This window comes from Opisthocomus hoazin, chromosome 15 (assembly GCF_030867145.1).
Source record: "Opisthocomus hoazin isolate bOpiHoa1 chromosome 15, bOpiHoa1.hap1, whole genome shotgun sequence".
Lineage (NCBI taxonomy): Eukaryota > Metazoa > Chordata > Aves > Opisthocomiformes > Opisthocomidae > Opisthocomus > Opisthocomus hoazin.
The window spans coordinates 8,337,212-8,356,432 of record NC_134428.1 but is presented as its reverse complement, the minus strand read 5'-3'; the positions used below and the strand labels follow the sequence as shown (position 1 = coordinate 8,356,432).

At 47.2% G+C, this 19,221-nt stretch overlaps 1 protein-coding gene across 10 annotated transcripts; it reads right to left on the bottom strand.

The window, feature by feature from the left end:
• Positions 1-2,493: 2,493 nt before the first annotated feature.
• Positions 2,494-18,501, bottom strand: LITAF (lipopolysaccharide induced TNF factor). Of its 10 annotated transcripts, none has more exons than XM_075436376.1 (6): positions 18,324-18,501; positions 14,221-14,332; positions 11,731-11,804; positions 4,809-4,991; positions 4,249-4,405; positions 2,494-3,920 (listed from the first exon to the last, which is right to left on the bottom strand). In XM_075436376.1, exons 4-6 carry the CDS (start codon positions 4,984-4,986, stop codon positions 3,812-3,814), a joined length of 444 nt encoding a protein of 147 aa, XP_075292491.1. In that variant the 5' UTR covers positions 4,987-4,991; positions 11,731-11,804; positions 14,221-14,332; positions 18,324-18,501; the 3' UTR covers positions 2,494-3,811. The 10 variants fall into 10 exon arrangements, with proteins under 10 accessions (XP_075292491.1, XP_075292492.1, XP_075292484.1 ...); XM_075436377.1 differs by lacking the exon at positions 18,324-18,501 and adding an exon at positions 18,239-18,322; XM_075436369.1 differs by lacking the exons at positions 11,731-11,804; positions 18,324-18,501 and adding exons at positions 16,980-17,157; positions 18,239-18,301.
• Between the last annotated feature and the right edge of the window lie 720 nt (positions 18,502-19,221).

Here is a 19,221-nt window from a genome sequence, read left to right as displayed (position 1 = left end):
TCTGAAAAACTAACGACGCTCTTCAGAGAAGTCACCCGGGATTCACATCCCAGATGCACACCGTGCGCGAGGGTGCTCACCCCACAAGACCGCAGCAGACATCATCCTAAAGATAACGAGCTTGCGTCACGCTGCAGGATCTTACAAAGCAAACAGGAGCAAAGGCCAACTTGCTATAAAACACATTTCTATGGAACTATAAACGCTTCACGCCTTCGTCCCAGTGCTCACGCTTGCCAGTTTTTATTCCCCGGATGACAGCGTATGCTCCATTGCTCACCTCTCGCTGCTCAGTCGCGACAAACAACAGAGTGGGTTTGAGTGCACAAATCACAACTCATCTCTTCAAAAAGGAACTTGTGGTTAGTCTCCCAGGAGTGCTTTCACAAACACTGCAATAAATAGCTTTTTGAAACCACTCTGCTGTTGCTTAACAACTCCCTCGCATGAGGCTATCAGCTGCTCTTTACTTGGTTTAGCAGCTTTTAGCTTGGACCCTCTTTGCGTGACAAAACAAATTTTATTTCCTTCTGGCTGAAGTCTCATCAGAATTAACTAAGTTTGAACACTGCAAGTTCTGTCAACTAAAATCAGAAGGCTACTGGAAATAACGCTGTCGAGGCGTGACAGAAAGCAGTGTCACACGGGAGGGCTAAAGCGGGGGGGGGGGGCGGGCACGGGAAGGCTGTGCCTGGACTCGTCATGTGAGGCCGGGGGGTTTCAGATGGCTGCTGCCCTTTCCTCACAGACAGGTGCAAATAGCACCAGCACGTAGAGCCAGCACGCCACTGCTCTGTCCATCAGCAGAGGGAAAACGACTCGTCCACAACTCAACTTGCTCATGAGCAAATGAACCTAAATGTTGCTTCACAAAAAATAATAAAAATTAATGCATTAGAACAAAATTGATTGGGGTATTCATCTTGCCTTCCAGTATTTTCTGCATCTCGGAAAAAAAAGGAAAAAAAAGTGCTTCAGCCATTAAAAAGGCAGGGTATTCATTCTTTCCAACTGAACATGGTGATTTTTGGTACCTGTTTTCTCAATACCAGTCACTGGCACACAAAGTACAGCCATACCTATATGTGTTTGTTCAGTTGCATTGCAAGTGAAAGTTTTACCCAAACGAGTTCTAACTGAAAACAAGCATTTAAAGGGCCCGAGCTGCAGGACAGGAACCCATTTTCAGGTGGGGCTCTGCGTGTAAACAGCTGGTCTGCAGGCCAGAGAATGCCCTTTATCAGAGACCTGCCAAGCGAGACTCCGGAAAATTTCACCTTGTGACTACATTTCTTGACTTAATTTTAACATTTCAGCCATTCATGTGTTTGGGAACATTCCAAATGTTATGATTTTCCAATTACAAGCTATAGATATGAAAACCAAAGTTTTTATTTTAAATATAATCAGTTTTGAAAACAAACAGAACCTCAACGTAATCAAACACCAAGCACTTTCACACACAGCAAGTTACATCCTGCATTTGTCTGTCCCCAGTAAGTTTAACAAAGCCAGTGACTTTGGCACGTGCTGTAGATAAATCATACACAAGAGAACAAGCACAGGCTTTCTATTTAAGGAAACTGAAGTACAGAAAGGGCCGCAGAAAGTTTTGCAGAATGCTTAAATAGATGGAATGGCTGCCAACATTATGCGTCCTATTCTCAATCTGTGAGAGGAATTCACAGAGATGCAGTGGACTGTGCCCATAAAACAAACCAAAGAAAACCCCACGGAATTATTTTTTGGTCAGTGTTTGTCTGCATTCTGCTGCCACCATCTCCAGTTTGCAGAGAAAAGGGGAGTTAAGGGAGTAACAATTTGAAGACTTACTCACTAAGTGAATATCCGGCAGGGTTATCCAGACCAGACTGACAAGGGTACTAAAAGAACTAAAAATCCTCCCCACTACACAAGCAAACATCAGGTTTGGAAACAGTGCATGCTTTTGTTGCTTCTTCCTGTCTCGCTCTGATGATAAACTGACAAGAAGTACATTTTCTGTGAAATCTGGGGTGCAATACTGCTTTACAGCAACGCATGTGACCTCCGCACATCAGAATCAGCGCCTGTGCCATCAGAACAGAAAATTCCACAGGGCATTGCCCAGGCCCTCCGAGAACACTGAAGGCATCACGGTGGTGCAGCAGCAGACACCACCACCAGCTAGTACTGCGCCACCAAAGCGGAAAGCTGCGAACCTACCAGCTCCATCTCCATCATTCTCCTGCCACTTAGTAGCTGCTGATGTAAATCCTTATGGTACAGGGAGATATACAATCAGGAACCTTTTCCAAACGCGCAGGGAAGCTCTTAAACCACTTGCAGACTGACCCACAAGCAGCAACAGTTTACAAAAACCAATTAACACAAGGCCTAGAGGTTGCATTTGTGATCCACAAAACTCCTGAATTTCAAACGTGACATGTTGAAAGCCTTTTGAAAAGTTAACTTACACCAAATATTTATAGAAGGCACACTTGGCAAGAACAGTAAATTTTTTATTTGTATTTATTGTCGCTTTTTACTTTTACAAAGATTAACACAGTATTAGCATTGTTAGCCTTGTTTAAACACCTGTCTGCTATTTCTCGACAGGTATCATTCAAATGCATCAAGATGTTATTTGGACCAGTCTGCTGCTTATGACACAGTAAAATACTTCAGTCTTCAGAGCCTCATTCCCTACTGTTTTGTGATCATCGTCTTAAATAAGCATATCCAGCTTAAGTTGCTGAAAACAGAACTTCTCCTTCACTTACAAAAATCAGAGTACAAGTCTAAATAATCATCAGAGAAAGTCCTTACAAACATGTTACCTTCTTAATGAAGAAACAGTAATTAACAAACAGATCAACAACTAAAAGCACAGGTCTTCCATCTGTGTTGAGCAGGTGGAATTCAAGCCCTAAGGTAAGACTCAGGTTTGTTTATGATCTATCAGTTGACTTACGTAAATACAAAAGGAAGTTTTCCAGTGCTATAACCAAGGCTTTACGGGCACTTCTGCTGGAGTGCACAGAAGAGAACACGTCACAGACTTATAAATCAGAAGCAAAAAACCCCAACCAAACCAAAAAACGCTGAAAAAATAGCTATTAAAGATTCCTGTAAGAACCTCCTTCACTGCAGAGTAGAGATATGACTAGACTTAAAACTGGCAAGGAAATTTAGGTGCTAGATTGAATCACCATTGATGAACAATAACCTGAGCCACCCATTTGGAAAAGCAGCCTCCAAGAAGGAAGCAGCCTTTAGGTTTGGTTCTCTTTCAACTACGAGAGTTTTAAAGTGAATTTCAGTGCTCGTGAAAAGATGCCGACAAATTGCTCCTTTTGTCCGAGAGGGGCACCTGTCTCAGAGGCAAGCTACTCCCTGCCAGTCTGTGAACAGTGCTGTTCCGAAAGCTTCGAGACCAAGTGTGAGACTACCCGGGTCTGCACAGCCGTTCTCCCCCCGGTCTGTGCTGAGACTGTAAGCAAGCACACCAGCGTGCAACACCACTGAGACACGATTAACTGAAGAACATCACCAACCTGTTTTCCATAAAGCAGAAAGGGAAAACATTCAGTTGCTATCAACTGGTGCTGGACTGAGTGTCCCATAAAGATTACGTATACGTTTCACAGACCTAAGTCAGAATACCCTCCAGCAAATTCTTACTCAAACAATCTAGCAATAAACATTCCTTCTGCTTGGTTTCCAGTGACAGGATGCACAGAAACAAACAGAAGTCTCCATGAAGCTTCAGAAGGGGCTTGTAGAGGTACTAACCAACTTCATCAATCAATTGCCAACGTTTAAACACTGCCTACAAACGTTTGTAAGAACCAACAAGAGCACTGCAGTTTGGACAGGTGTGATCCACATCCTTCAGGGCGTCAATGCAGAAGGGAATTAAGCAGCAGCCAGCTACACACCTGCGAAGAAAAAAAACCACCAATCAATCTGGTTTACCACTTGCTACATACACAAGGAGGTAAAACATTTCCTGCAAAAGCCCTCAGTACAACTGGTGCCATTAAGCTTTAGGAAGAACACACACGGCTATGGAGCCCATCACTTCAGTGTGCTAGGCTGCTTGAAGGTCCTGGAGGACTTACATGCAGGCGTAGGCTATTCAAACCGTAAAGGGCCAGGCCCCATACAGAATGAGAAAGCAACGAAACCGAGAGCTCTGTTACCCCTTAGAGCTATAAAAGGACACGTAAGAAGAGAAAAATAAAGCACAAATTGGAATTGACCTACCCCAGCAGGCAGAGGCCACCACACGACAGCCAGGTCAAAGCTCCCGAGTCATACGAGAGACGTGTCACTATCATCTGGTTACAGGAAGGGCAGCACATCTGAACGGGGCGGTCGTAGAACACCACTGGCTGATGCACATACACTGTCTGAACTGTAACTGAGCAGAGAAATACGCTGTTTACTCAATGGGTAAATCAGGAAAAAAGGACAGTTACTCAGCTTCCTCTGAGCTAGAACCAGCTGCTACTCCAAAATATTTGAGGCTCAGAGCAATGAAATGTACAGCGACAGAGAAATCGCCGTGGCATTTCCTCATGCAGAAACACGCTGTCTTAAGAGTAAGTCTGCATTAAAAACTGCAGAAAGCCAAATGATGTTATTGATATTAGGGCACACCGAAGGACTCACAAGAACTGATTCAGCTCATTCCCTTCAAAAATGTTTTTTGGAGGGTGGGGGAACACCTGTGAACCCCGATCTTTCATCTTCTGCACAACAGCTACCACACAGCCACTCGACACCTTCCCAATGTGAGGCACGGGACCGTTTCTCAGGCTCACCGGGGTTACTCGCTGGTGCAGGCTGCCCCATGTACGGGGGTGGGTGCATTCCCTTCCCATCTGGTTTCTGGACAGGTTCTGGGATGGGATAGGGGTGAGGGTAGTTCACATTGATTCCTGTTGATTCCTCATAAGAAGGTGGTGCAGATGGGACAGGGATGCCACTCGGAGCAGACATTGTACCTAAAACATCATAGAGAGAAAATTATAACCAAAGACATTATTTACTGAGGGCAACTAATTCTGCTCTACACAGACAGGAAGCAAGAGGATAACTAGATTAAAATGCACCTTTATCACCAGAAAATTTATTGACCGTTATTTGTCTCCAATCACATGTTAATCTTGATTTCGTTGTCGCTTCCTTCACTCTTCCTTTTCACAGGACAGTTTTTACACATTTTCCCACCACCAATTCTTCCTTTATAAATTAAAAATGCTAAAACAGGTACATGGGGCATCTTTTTTAGTATACTAAGCTCTCTGGCAGTTTCTTCCAATTCTCCAAGAACAGTATTTCAGTTCCCACCCTGTTCTCCTGAAAAATCAAACAGTATGATAGGGCACATGGTAGCTGCTAACTAACATGAGCCTGGTTTGTGGTGAAGCTCAAATATTTAAAAAGGATTCTTTATCTCTGCTGCAGTTTCAAATAGAAAAATATTTCTACTGAAGGAAAAAGAAACCCCAAACAATTAAGTACATCCAACTCAACTCAAAGCTCCAGTATGTCTAAGGTTGCCATTTTTGCTGCTTACCAGAGTTTCAGAGAGTTTGTTAATCCAATCTTCCTCCAGTGACTTTCCTCCACCAACTGTTATTTCAGTACAGAGTATAAGAATGCTAACCGCCACCTTTTCCCAAAGTGGGAAGAAACGACTGTGATTGCAAGGCAGACTTCCGCTCTTTCTCCCTGCCTACCACTTCCTCTGCCCTGCCCACCAATTTCTTTGTCAAACGATCTGTCACGGCGTCAGTGCTGATTAAGCGTCTCCCTTTTTCCCTTCCTCCTAAGGACCATCGGACAGCTCTCTGAGAACCACACTCCGTTCTCTGTTGGTGCACGTTCGATCCCTCTGTATACACACAAGTCTTTCCACTCAGGACTATCTGGGAAGGGCAACCTGTATTTGGAATATTAATTATATATTCTTATAGTAATATAGAAGCTATAATTAACCATAGCACTAATATAAACAAAAGCAATAAGAGAAATTGCATTGATGATGAGGAAAAAAAGAAAAAAAAAGTATGTTAGGAAATAAACCCACCCACAACAACACAGCATTATTTTCAAAGCTTGTTGCTTTGAAAACAGCAGCTTGCTGGATACATGCAGCGTCTCGCGGTGCGAGCCACCAGCCATTCTCAGCTCAACAATTCTGCCCATTGTTCATAGCACATCTTGGGATACCACTGCACTGCATGGTAATAACAGGACCTAACATACACAACTTGGCTAACTTGGCAGTCACACGCTTCAGAAAACCGTTTGGAAGGTTCATAGCCCAATGTCCTTTTCTACCTCATACAAAAATGACACCTACTCCCAAAAACAAACCAAAGAGGAATGTGGTTAAGCGCAGACACACGCTGCTTCAAAGCTGACCATTAATGCTCAAAACTCAGACCTGGTTCAACTTGCAAGGTCAACTCGCAAGTGAACGTTCCTTTCCTCACAAGCTACGCTGTGGCTTTTCACAGTCCAGGCAGCATGCTGTATCTTGGCTGCCCAGCGTGCAGAGTCCCTGCAGAGAAAGACAAGCAAAAGAAGAGTGAAGAATCAAAGAGAGTAATGTTGTCCATGAAGACCTTGTTGGCCCAGAAGGAAAGAGGGGCGAAGAAAAAAAAAAAAATCTCAGTATAGAACCTGGCTAATCCTTAAATTGTGAAATTGCCTTGGGGGAGTTTGGTTCCTGAGAAAATGGAAGATCACAATTTCTTTCGCACTGAATTCAATACGCTGTCGCAGCAGACAGTAGATGAATAACAGTCAGTGGAGAACCAGCTACAAACGTTGTGCAAGGACCTATTGCACAATAGTTTCCCACACAGTGACATGAGTAATCCTTCTACTTTTAATCTAGAACGATCACTTTATCAGAGAATTTGATTCCAAAGTAGAGATAACTGTTGTGAAACTATGCATCTAGAAGCACCTCCTCCCAGACTGCCTCATTCCATTCTGCTCGCATGTGCGGATGAGGTGTGGAATTTGTTTGCTGTTTTCAGTACATTGTAATGCTGAAAAGCACCAGTTTAACAACCAATTGCATCGACAAGATTCACCCCAGGAAAGAATGCATTTGGTACACAGATCTGGAACTTTTCCACTGCATATTCTGAAAAAGGATCGTTTCATCACCATTTCAAGGCATCTGTGTAACAGCCACCCTGAGGTCAAAGCATCCTGGACTTCTGAATTAACACATGGAGCCGTACTGCCAGTGCGCTACGAGAGAACTGCCTAACAAACCTCCTTTTTCCTTTGGTCTCCTAAAATCTGGCTTTCTGTACTGTTTAAAAGGCACCTCTTTCCACCTGTCATCCAATAAATGTATCACATTCTTCATCCAGAAGAACCGATGCCTTCAGCAGCTAGACTGCAGAGAAGGATCCAGCAGATCTACCAGCCCAGAACAGAAGCCGACAGTGCCATGACAATGGCAAAGACCACGCAGGGATGCATGAGGAAAACCAGTATCTGTACGACAGCTGGAAAAGTTCTGCTGCTCTGGGAAAGCCCCCACGGGAGTACAGTATCTAAGAAACAAACAGGTGACCAGATTCCAAGGAAAAGCACCAAGCACAATCATAAAGGCTAGCAGACTTCTGAAAAAAAACAAAGAAATTGAGTTTCCTTAGTTCCAAAAGGCCAGAGAGAATAATGAAGACAGACAGGTAGCAACGAAGAAGAACTAAACAAACTCCTCCAAGACTAAATTTTAAGGAAAACTGTAAGAAAAACTCTAAAACAATAAGGTTTTCCCTATGTCTATTCACAGAATCACAGAATCACAGAATTAATAAGACTATTTAAGCACTAGGTAAATCGACAAGAGAGTTGTGGAGCCTTCCCTCCTGATAGTTTAAAGAACAGTTACACACGTCAGAAATTCTGTGTCATTCAGCATCGAGGGAATTAGAGAACCTCTTCGCATCCCTTCCAACTGTATTTGCCATTAGTTCAACACTTGCTTTTGAGATAAATGCAACACCTTTATAATATTAAACTCCTGCTTTTATGTGTGCTGTGTCAGAAGCGAGACACTGCATCTCCTGAAGAAAGGAAGGCCCAATGCTGAGCAGACTGCTTGCACACCAACGCCCTGCCCCTAGAGCTCACTGCAAGACAGGGTCTAGAACTGCCTGAAAACCAGCTCCCTATACTTAAATAAAAACAACACAAAAAACCCAAACCAAACATGACTGTCAGGAGTTTCCAAGTATCAAATTTATTCAAGCTTCAGATAAGATAGTAACTGCAGTAAATTGATATGGCAATAAGCATTAACCCAAGGATTAGATAGTAACGAAAACAAAGGTGAGGGATGTTCTCGAAGGGATTTTCAGCATTTTGCTTTAGTTTAAGCAGGACCTACAGCCTGGTTAGTAAGTAAACTGTGTGTTATACTTCCCTGTGCAATTGCTTAAGGCAGTAATAGACTTCCCATAGTTTCCATTTGCACTTTGCTCCCTGCAAATAGGTATAGAGCAGCTTATAACTTTAATCATATTATGTTTTACAGACACATTCTTACATAAAATACCACTGACACAGACATGTCTGGGAAGAGCAACTAACGCACAATGCCTGATTACAAAGAGGACAAAAGATTAACACTACAAACCAACCCTAAATCATCTAAAAAGTGACACAGAATCTTAAGCGCCCACAGAAAGTCAGGTCTTCCCTATTGTCTAACACCTTAACAACCTGCACCCAGCAACTTACAGAAGAGCAGCAATTTACTAACTGAAGACAAACAGGCACAAAAGCAAGCTGATGGCAGAAGCAGCAACTGAACCGGCAAGTTTTATCTTCTCAAAGCAGGCTCTCCAAATCCTTCAAAGGGGAGGACTGTTCGCTGACAGGCACCTGACTGCAAGGCAAGACAAAGGGGAAGACGGGTAACAGGGAGCCAAATGCACCGGGAAGTTATCTGGAGGTAGCATGCATGTAAGCCATCAGGCAACATTAAAGCCATCTCAAACCGGGATATGCCATCGCTGAAAGACCAACAAGAACACTAAATGCAAGCCCGGGCCTTTTCGACTGACACACAAGAAGTTTCCATTTACTTCTGAAAGCTTCAGAACCAAACACCACTAAGCATAGAGAAGAACTGAGCAGTTCCAGCTTCTCTTCCCAGACTCTCACTACTCCTTTGCTTTGAGTCCTTAGAAATGCGTGTGGGAAGACAGAGACCGACAGCTTCAGCTGTCCATCCCACGTCATTCATCTGCTCCTCTTAACAAACCTCTTGCATCCCAGGTGCGCAGTGGCCAGGTGGGCACTGACGCACCATGCCCAGCTGCACTCTAACGTTGGGCAGCTGAGTCACGAGACTCCACAGAAGAACTAATACAGCCAACAAAAGCACCAGCTCCCTCCTCCAGATTTTTCTTTTTTGTTCATTTGCTGAAGAGAAGGTATCACAAGTACTTAGAGCTGGGAGCACTTTTCTCAGCCCAAATCATTTCCTTCGTAAGCATGCCTTGAAACGACATTGGCGTGGGGCACAGCACCCTTCCAGTTCACTCCTTTCTGCAGAGGTCTGTTGGTCTGCATGCAGAACAAAGTTGGCACAAAGGGAGGGCAAAGGCTGGTAAAAGCCGCAGCGTTCACAAGCCACTCTATTCAAACGAAACCAGAGTACTTACTCATGCTAGCTGGCAAGCAGGAAGACAAGTACCAAATGCTACCAACAGCAGGATGCGTGGACACCCTTCCCTCCAACGGAGAGCGCAGCACAGCTCAGTGTTGCTTTCACAGCTGCACTAAAACCACCTGAACTTGGGGGGATAGAAGCCTTTGGAAACTGTTGAATACTTACTAAAACTCAGTAGTGCACAGCCGTTTTTGCATTTTGCAAAATCATATTTCAGCTAATTCAAATGCTCCCCTCCATTTTAATTCCCCAACTCTAACTCCACGCAATCTGAAACCAGCAGCAGGGTCTGCATTTGCTTCCTACCCAGAACTGCCAATTTTAACATGGCAAGAGAATTTGCAGGCTCTACCTGGAAAAGAAGCACAACACCTGGCTAAACTTTCATTTTATCTTGCTGTTGGAGAAAGTGAACTAAGCGAATCAGAACTTTTAAGGTTAAATCTTATTAACTAAGCATTCACAATGAAGCCAAGGTTCTTACAGCCTTCTGTCATGGGCTTCAGGGCTTGTATCTGACTAAAATCATCCAAGATTAAACTTTGACCTGAAGTATGGAAGTGTGGGCTGGATGAGTGGTCGGTGAAGTGGATTGAGAACTGGCTGAATGGCAGAACTCAGAGGGTTGTCATCAGCGGCGCTGAGTCTAGTTGGAGGCTGGTGACAAGTGGTGTCCCTCAGGGGTCAGTACTGGGCCCAGTCTTGTTTAACTTCTTCATCAACGACCTGGATGAAGAGTTAGAATGTACCCTCAGCAAGTTTGCTGACGACACCAAACTGGGAGGTGTGGTAGACACACCAGAAGGCTGTGCTGCCATTCAGCGTGACCTGGATAGGCTGGAAAGCTGGGCAGAGAAGAACCTGATGAGGTTCAACAAAGGCAAATGCAGGGTCCTGCACCTGGGGAGGAACAACCTCATGCACCAGTACAGGCTTGGGGTGGACCTGCTGGAGAGCAGCTCTGCGGAGAGGGACCTGGGTGTCCTGGTGGACGACAGGTTAACCATGAGCCAGCAGTGTGCCCTGGCTGCCAAGAAAGCCAATGGGATCCTGGGGTGCATCAAGAAGAGTGTGGCCAGTAGGACGAGGGAGGTTCTCCTTCCCCTCTACACTGCCCTGGTGAGGCCTCATCTGGAGCACTGTGTCCATTTCTGGGCTCCCCAGTTCAAGAAAGATGAAGAGCTACTGGAGAGAGTCCAGCGGAGGGCTACGAGGATGATGAGGGGACTGGAACATCTCTCCTACGAGGAGAGGCTGAGGGAACTGGGCTTATTCAGCCTGAAGAAGAGAAGGCTGCGAGGGGACCTTATAAATGCCTACAAATATCTGCAGGGTGGGTGTCAGGAGGATGGGGCCAAGCTCTTTTCAGTGGTGCCCAGTGACAGGACAAGGGGCAATGGGCACAAACTGAGGCACAGGAAGTTCCGTCTGAACATGAGGAAGAACTTCTTCCCTCTGAGGGTGACGGAGCCCTGGAACAGGCTGCCCAGGGAGGTTGTGGAGTCTCCTTCTCTGGAGATATTCAAGACCCGCCTGGACAAGATCCTGTGCAGCCTACTGTAGGTGACCCTGCTTCGGCAGGGGGGTTGGACTAGATGACCCACAGAGGTCCCTTCCAACCCCTACTATTCTGTGATTCTGTGATTCTGTGATTCTGTATGCGCAGACACAGCTACACATCGCAGAAGGACTCAGCAGGGTTATATCTCATCAGTCCAACAATGTTTATGTGTTTAATTAAAGTATAGGCTATGACCTACACCATTTTTTTAAATAGCTGTGTAATGCTCCTCAGCAGGCCCTGCCACAGCACGGGTCTGTAAAAAGTTGGGCAGTGTGTCCAGAATGCTAGTTGAAGTATCAAACTGTCTTACTCTGACCTTCTTCATCAAGATGAATACAGGCATTACAGGGAAAATAAGAAAGATCATATGCTTATCGCAGTCCAGAAGCTACACAGGTCTTGCTTAACGTACCCAAACCAACACGTAACGCTGTGACAACCTCTGCCACATAAAACATACTCACACGGTAACTTCTGCCACTGTCTGTTCTCAGCAGGGAGATGTAGTCAACATTCTCTTCCTCCCAAGGGGCAGATTTGCTGCAAGAACGTTAGGGTGCCGTTATCTGCGTCGCACTCCCAAATACAGAGACGCAGAGAGCCACAGGGCTGCAGCCGTCTTTCCCCTCCCTCCTCGCCCCATTCACAGCGCAGACCAGCCCGGGTCAGAGTCTGGCTCACACGCCTTTCACGCATCTTCACCAAGCGATAACCATCGTAACCACAAACTGTCCTCTCCACGCCCAAAACTCAACGCATACTTTACTACCATTCTCTCACCACAGAACGCGTCCCCCATCTTACAGAATTTTTTATATTGCCCAGACCGGTATGTTAATGTTAAGTAGTTTAAAACTGCAGCCTTTTTCTGAAGACAGGATGCAAATGTGCATTCCAAGAATGTGTAGAGAAATACCTTTTGCCTTAGGACAAACGGGAGAAAAAACGGGAAGGGAAACAAGTCAAAAGTGCAAAGGTAAGTCAAGTCATTCATAGCCTACCCAGCGATTACAGATGAATCATTAGACAACAGTTCTTTTAATCCCAGCTGGTTTCCTGACCTGCCCAGGAGTCTAGCAGAAAGGGATTCCACAGCAGCACACAGGTAACAGCAACCGCACCTCCACACAGCCATGAGTGGATGACCTCTCTGCCCCGATCACGAAGGGAGGAAAAAAGGTCTGTGCGCTCTCGCACTAACACACCACACGAAGAGAAACTTCTGCGCAGAAGTGCTGCTCCTGGGAGGCTGGAGAAGACGGAGGAACCTGCAGAGTCATGCCTCTGCCTGTCCAGCCAAACCTGAGCCTGGCACCTGCTTTTAATGCAACAGTGAGTACTGATCTTCTGAAAGCGGAAGAGCAAATACACTTACTACCTTACAGGACAATTTTCCTTATCTGAAATCTTCCTTAGCCACTCAGGTACAGAGCAAAAACGCTCTGCTTGCTTTTAAATAGGTTCCTCTGAAACTAAGTAATGTGTCTGTATGTGTTTGAAGTCCTTCCGAAACAAACTTTAGTATAAAGAAAATACAATTTTTAGTTTAAATTGACTGTAAGTCATCATAAGAATTTTTTATAAAAGATAGCTTAGTTAGCTATATCAAAGTTTGAACTAAGAACACTGTCATTGTCTGGTATGGATTTACAACTTTCCTGGTTTTAGCAAAATAAATTTATATCCTTAAAACAGTGCAATAGCAAACATCCTAAATCAATCTACGACTATTTGTACCAAAAGAAAGATCCAGCTTGCCACTTCAGCTGCCTCCCACTAAGGAGTGAGTTTTCAGCCATGTCGGTTCCTTACTCTCACCGGCCGCACAACAACATACACACTAGCGGTACAAGGGGAGATGGCAGCAACAGGCATGCAAGGGAGCGTACACAGATCAAGAAACCAGACCCACCATCTCAGACCATCTGTTTTTACTTTCACAGAGCATCATTCCAAAACTCCACATCAACACATACGCACTCTCAGCAAGAGGAGAGACGTTTCCGTTACACACACTTGGTAGGATGACTTAGAAAAGAAGTACATAGTTTATTTTTATCTTCCCCTGTAAGGAACGGTGCTGCATGTGAATTTACCTAAACACATCACATCAAATTGCTTTCTAGAGAATTTTTACAGAGAGGTAGAATGCACTAGCAAAGATGCCATGCAAGACAGGGCAAGGACATGAAAATGAAGTAAGCCTGTATCTGGCTATCCAAGTGATGAACAAGGTGGCAATACCATCAAGAAAGCATACTTTTTATAAGAGCATAAGTAGTTGTTATTTTCTTAGATTTCTTAGCAGTTTTCATTTTTTCAGGGCTTTTGTTGAAGGGTACATATGTTGGATGAAAAGAAGCAATACGTAAATTGGGTCGTTCTCGTGTGGGTGCAAGCCAGCAGATCTGGAGCAGGGACACACTAGCTTCTACCCAGGATGAAGCCACAGTGCTGGCACCAGCTGTGGGTCCTTCACCAGAGGAGTGGGCAGCAGAACCAGGGCCGGAGGAAGACTGCAAGGCAGCATGGTGTGTGAGCAGCTTCAGCTGAGCAATGGAGCAGTCACCACAGAGAACAAAACCAGAAGATGCGCATGGCTGCCGGGAGCACGAGAGCCAAGCCGCTGTCTCCCCGACACTGCCATCCAACCCTGAAAGCTTGTGGCTCGTCTCTGAAACTCCTGCCAGGATCTCGACCCCTGCTGTTCTATTCCCAGCTCAGCCACCTTCTCCTGGATACAACATCCTTCACGTATCCCCACTCCCCAAGCTTATTCCAAGCAGCTACGCACCTCAGTTTGAAAGAAAGACACTACGTAAGCAGGCCTCAAAGCATAGAGCACAGCCCAGCCTCCACTGGGCGGGGACATGAACGTGGGGGGAAAAGTCTCAGGTACCAAGAAAATGGAAGGCGGAAGAACAGAAAGAAAAAAAAAGAGAGAGATTTGACTTACTTGGATTGTTGCACGTTTCTTACACACGGCAGAAAGTTGCTGGCTATAGACGACTGTGTGGTACGTGATTTTTCAAGTCCAGGAAAACACCCACTGGGAGTACCAGCAGAATCTGTAGGCAACACACACCAGGGCCAAGAATGGATTAGTTGAAAGGAAACAGAAGCTACGACTGGACAGTTTTTACTAGAAGCAAACAAAAAGTACGGTAAATGAGCCAGATGATAATGCAGAATTTCCCTACTGGGATGGCAGCTGGCTGTAAATAATTCCATAGGACTAAGTAGGAAACAGACTTCGGAACAGAAAGCTGTAACAGAATACAAAGTAAAAGGGCCTTGAACAACTTCACCGAAGTCGGTCCTAAGCAGGCAGCTGATCCAAATGACCTCTGGAGATCCCCTATCCAACCTAAATTATGCCATAACGACCCAGAAAACAGAAGTTAGGTTACTGCACTACAAAAAGACTACAAAAGTCCAGTTCTGGTTTTATCCATACACTAAAGACTAAACACTAAGTTCTGACAAAACTGATGCAAAAGATACCAGTCACGATGTAAACAAAACAAATTCATTTGCTTACGGACTCCTTCACTGAAGAGAGCTCTCCAGAAAACTGCCTCAATTGCTGGGCCATCTCCACGCTGCCAGCTTGGTTCAGGTTGGAGCAGCACTAGCTCATCCCGTGCAGAGACCGGCAGCAATGATAGGAACTGTAGGGCTACCACATACTCCTCCTGCCCCAAGTACGGTCGTACACCTAGCGGGATGCATGTTCCGGATCAGCACCTCGCCACCAAAAGGAAGCTGAGTTTTATTGGTGGACCTGACATCTTACTGTTGTTTTTTCCTTACTTCACAAGACATAATGTAAATAAATCTATTTGAGAATATAGGAATTCCAGACCATTTTAAGACAAGCTTGATTTCCTTGCTTTTTTGTGAGAAGCTCTAGAAACTCCAGTCTATCATGGTTCCACAAACCTTGTATTAAGTTTCATCCTTAACCCACCACCAGCTTCTCTTGTCTCAACATCATCCTTTACGCAGTTACATACCCACTACTGTAACTTCTCAACCAGAGTTCTCCACCGCTGCCTGGCAAACCTCTGCTTCTCCGACGATGCCCACGCTGCCTCCTCACCACTCACGCCTCTATCTGTCTATGTCGACACTGCGGCTCCCCGGATCCCCTGCCTCCTCCTCTCCACGCTGTACCCAGCAATGCCAGCTGAGCGAGTGGGGAGCTCGGGTCTGCAGCCGGTCGCAGCTCCGTGGGCCAGCTCCTCTGCTGAGTCAGTAGCCCCTTATCTTATGTACTACCTACACACCTGTCCGCGGACCAAAAAGGAAAAAAGGAATTGAAAATTGGCATTGGTTCCTGCTCTGGTAAGCTATTTACTCAGCCCTTCCCTCATTTGCCACACAAAAATCACTTCCTTAAACCTTCAACTACACGGATAAGGCTCCGTGGACAGGCATCTCCAGGCTGCCAACCTCAGAGAAAACAAGTGTTATTTCTAAGCAACATAAACAAGTTCATTTAGAATCCATGACTGCTCTCCCCCAACCCAGACAATTCTTGTATGTGTTTTCATGGTCATTCTTCAAAGTTTTAAAATAGTTCTCAGGCAGCATCTCTTGATTTTACACTTTTTCTGACCATGTCTCTCAAGTCAGAAAGCCCTTTCAACACCTGAAAGACGCCTACAGAGAACTGTGCAGGTACAAAAGACAACACACAAAGCAAAAGAATTTCAGGCTTAAGCATCCAACGAGGGCTGGAGTCACTCCGTCCACACAAAGCATGGCCAAGACACAGCGCGCAAGCTTCCCAGCGATGACACAAGCCTCTTCGCTCTCCTGGAGTGCACGAATCTCAGGAAGACTGCTGACTGCCTGCCTTACATGTCAGCTTTCACCGGGATTTCACAGAATCACAGAATCACAGAATAGTAGGGGTTGGAAGGGACCTCTGTGGGTCATTTCAGTGAAGTCTATAAACGTTCCTCCAAAGAGAACTTGTCCCAGGTTTGATCACTCTTCCAGGTTACACAGGACTAATCTGCTGCACTGGAGGCAGATTTACGTGAGTAAACACTACCAACGTTTATACCTCTCAGCAGTTCCCCGATCTTCCCTGAAGACTAAGCAGAAACGCAGACAGGTTTATCAGAAAGGGACTTGTGTACTCAGCGCAGCGTGGGTTTTACAGTAGCCCCATCGCAAGGACAAACAGGGGAGCTGGTACGGAGGGACAGCCGCGGCTGCGGGCACGGTGTGTACACAGGACCGTAGCTGTGGCAACCCATCGCTTCCTTGAGGACAGGCACTGCTTCCACACTGCTGTCGCACAGCGCACATTCGGTAGGCCGAGGAGGGAACAAGACAGCAGTCAAAGATGATTACACTCGGTAAGTTTTTGTGACGATATTTGTAGTATCAAATATTCCACAGCTGTATTTTTAAAAACCACTGACCTCCTCTTTTCTTTAGAAAAGTTTCCCCTTGTGACTAACCTACAGAGCTGAATGCTGATCAGCTGCCCCCAGCCACAGCTACTCCTCCTGCACGGCCACTGCGCGACCGAAGACCGTCCTCACCTCTGCTTTAAGGAAGAGCGAGTCCCAAGGAATCAGCACCCATTCACAGATTTCAAAATGGGCATGATTGTAACTTCCAGCAGAAACACTTCTAGTCTTGGTATTTAACATTCAACACTCATTTTTAAATGATGCTGCATTTTTCATTTCTTACCACTGACTAGTTTCGAACAGCTGGTTCAATTTAAAAATGACTGCTGTGCTTTCTCGGTCTTTTTTTCCCCCTTCCTGAAGACAGATGCAAGCAGGTCTCAGGTCTTCGCGGCACTTGGCAGCATCCCTGGCACGGCAACCACCTCTACTATGCCTTTTCTTTTTTTAAAGTTTAAAATCTGAAGCACAGATAACATTTACTAGGTACTACAGTGAACGGTATAAAGCTAGAACTAAGCATCAGTCCCTTTAAGTTATCCATCAAAACAGAAATGCCTAATAAAGAGCAAGATGACACCAGGGTTACAGAACAATCTCTTCAAAACAGTGAGTATTGTGGAGGTAACCACAGCTTCAGCTTTCCAACTCGATTTTGCTAATGTCCCTTCTGTTTTAAATGTCAACTTTGAAGCAATGTTTGCACTATTACTTCATACAGCCAGTGCAAACATGCATCCGTCTCACAGTCCTGGGCACTACTTCAGGATTAGCCTGGGGACAAGTGAAGGTAATAACCCACCTCTCTCAACAGTATTAAAAAACCCCAAACAAACACGCACAAAATAGGAAAGAACTGCTTACAAACACAGCTTTCCTAAGCCAGCTTGGCCAAGCAGATACGCTGTTGCCCTTCCCTTACTCTTTGCCTCTTGCTAAGACTTGACCCGATTTAATCCCCTGAATTAAACACTCCCTACCCAGCCCTCTTCACCTGCAACCCCCAGCCGCTCTCCAGCAGCCGGGGTGACCCCAGGGGCTCCCCGCGCAGCCCAGTTCCGGACAGCGGCGCCTGGGACGGGGCACGGGCTGGGGGCGAACCTCTTGGCAAACCACCAGGCAGGACAGACAGGTTTGTCAGAGCCCTGGGGACTCCTGCCGCGCTCAGCAGCCAGCCGGAACGCGGCAGCGCTTCCTTGAGCCACCATCTTGGCCATCCAACAGCCTCCTAGTTTCCCGACCTGCTGAGGAACGTTTTAAAGTTGGGTAACTTTCTCCGGCGCTCGGGAGAAAGCTGCGTCCCGGCTACAGCAAGAGATCTGGCCACAGCCGGGCGAGCGGCCCGCCGGGGCACGCCGGGCGCGGCCCGACGCGGTGTCCCCGCAGCCCTGCCCCGTGTCATCGTGCCCGAGCCGCCGGCCCGGCCCGGCCCGCCGGGGGCCCCGGCCCGCTCCCCGCCCCGGCAGCGGGCTTCGCTTCCCCGTCCGCCCCGGCTGCCGGTCAGCCCGCCGCCCGCTCCGCCAGCCAGCCCCCGGCCCTCACCGCTCCGCCGCCCGCCCGGCTGAAGCCGCAACCCCGCGCCACTCGCCCCGGCCCGGCCCGGCCGTCTCCGCCCCGCGGGCGTTACCGGGGCGGCTCGGCGCTGGAGCAGCCGTCCCGGGCGTGGCCGTTCGGCTCCGGCCGGGGGCCTCACCGGGGACCGCGGAAAGACAGAGCTGCTTCCCGCGCCCAGCCCGCGGCGCCAGGGGCGGGCAGCGGACCCAGCGCTGGCCGGACCCCGACGGGAGCCCGCGGGGCCGCTCCGCCCGCCGCGGCCGGGGCCAGCCTGGGGGCGAGGCGCGGCGCTGAAGTGCTTCAGCCGGCTGCGGGCTGAGGGCTCCGGCAGCCCGCGGGTCAGCGGGACCGTGCGCTACGCCTTCTGGCTGGAAGCACCGAAAATCCGTTAAAGTCCTGGTTTTGGGTGTAAATTACAGAACCATAGAATGGGTTGGGTTGGGAGGGACCTTAAAGCTCATCTGGTTCCAACCCCCCTGCCATGAGCAGGGACATCTTCCACCAGCCCAGGGTGCTCAGAGCTCCATCCAACCTGGCCGTGAGCACTGCCAGGGAGGGGGCAGCCACAGCTTCTCTGGGCAGCCTGGGCCAGGGCCTCACCACCCTCATGGGGAAGAATTTCTTCCTAATGTCTAATCTAAATCTGCCCTCTGTTAGTTCACAGCCGTTCCCCCTTGTCCTATCACTACACACCCTTGTGAAAAGCCCCTCTCCATCCTTCCTGTTGGCCCCTCCAGGCACTGGCAGCTGCTCTAAGGTCACCCCGGAGCCTTCTCTTCTCCAGGCTGAACAGCCCCATCTCCCTCACCCTGTCCTCATAGGAGAGGTGCTCCAGCCCTTGGATCATCTCCGTGGCCTCCTCTGGACCCGCTCCAACACATCCATGTCCTTATGTTGGGGGCTCCAGAGCTGGACGCAGTACAAAAATCCTGCCCTGGACCTTGCCCTCATGTACAGAGCTTCAATTCAAG

Coding starts and splice junctions, on each gene's coding strand:
- LITAF (XM_075436376.1), bottom strand. CDS start 4,986: ATGTCTGCTCCGAGTGGCATCCCTGTCCCATCTGCACCACCTTCTTAT. Junction 4,406..4,808: donor TGCACCAGCGAGTAACCCCG/GTGAGCCTGAGA, acceptor TTCTCTGCTCAG/TTACAGTTCAGACAGTGTAT. Junction 3,921..4,248: donor GGTGGCCTCTGCCTGCTGGG/GTAGGTCAATTC, acceptor TTTTCTTCGCAG/GTGTGTAGCTGGCTGCTGCT.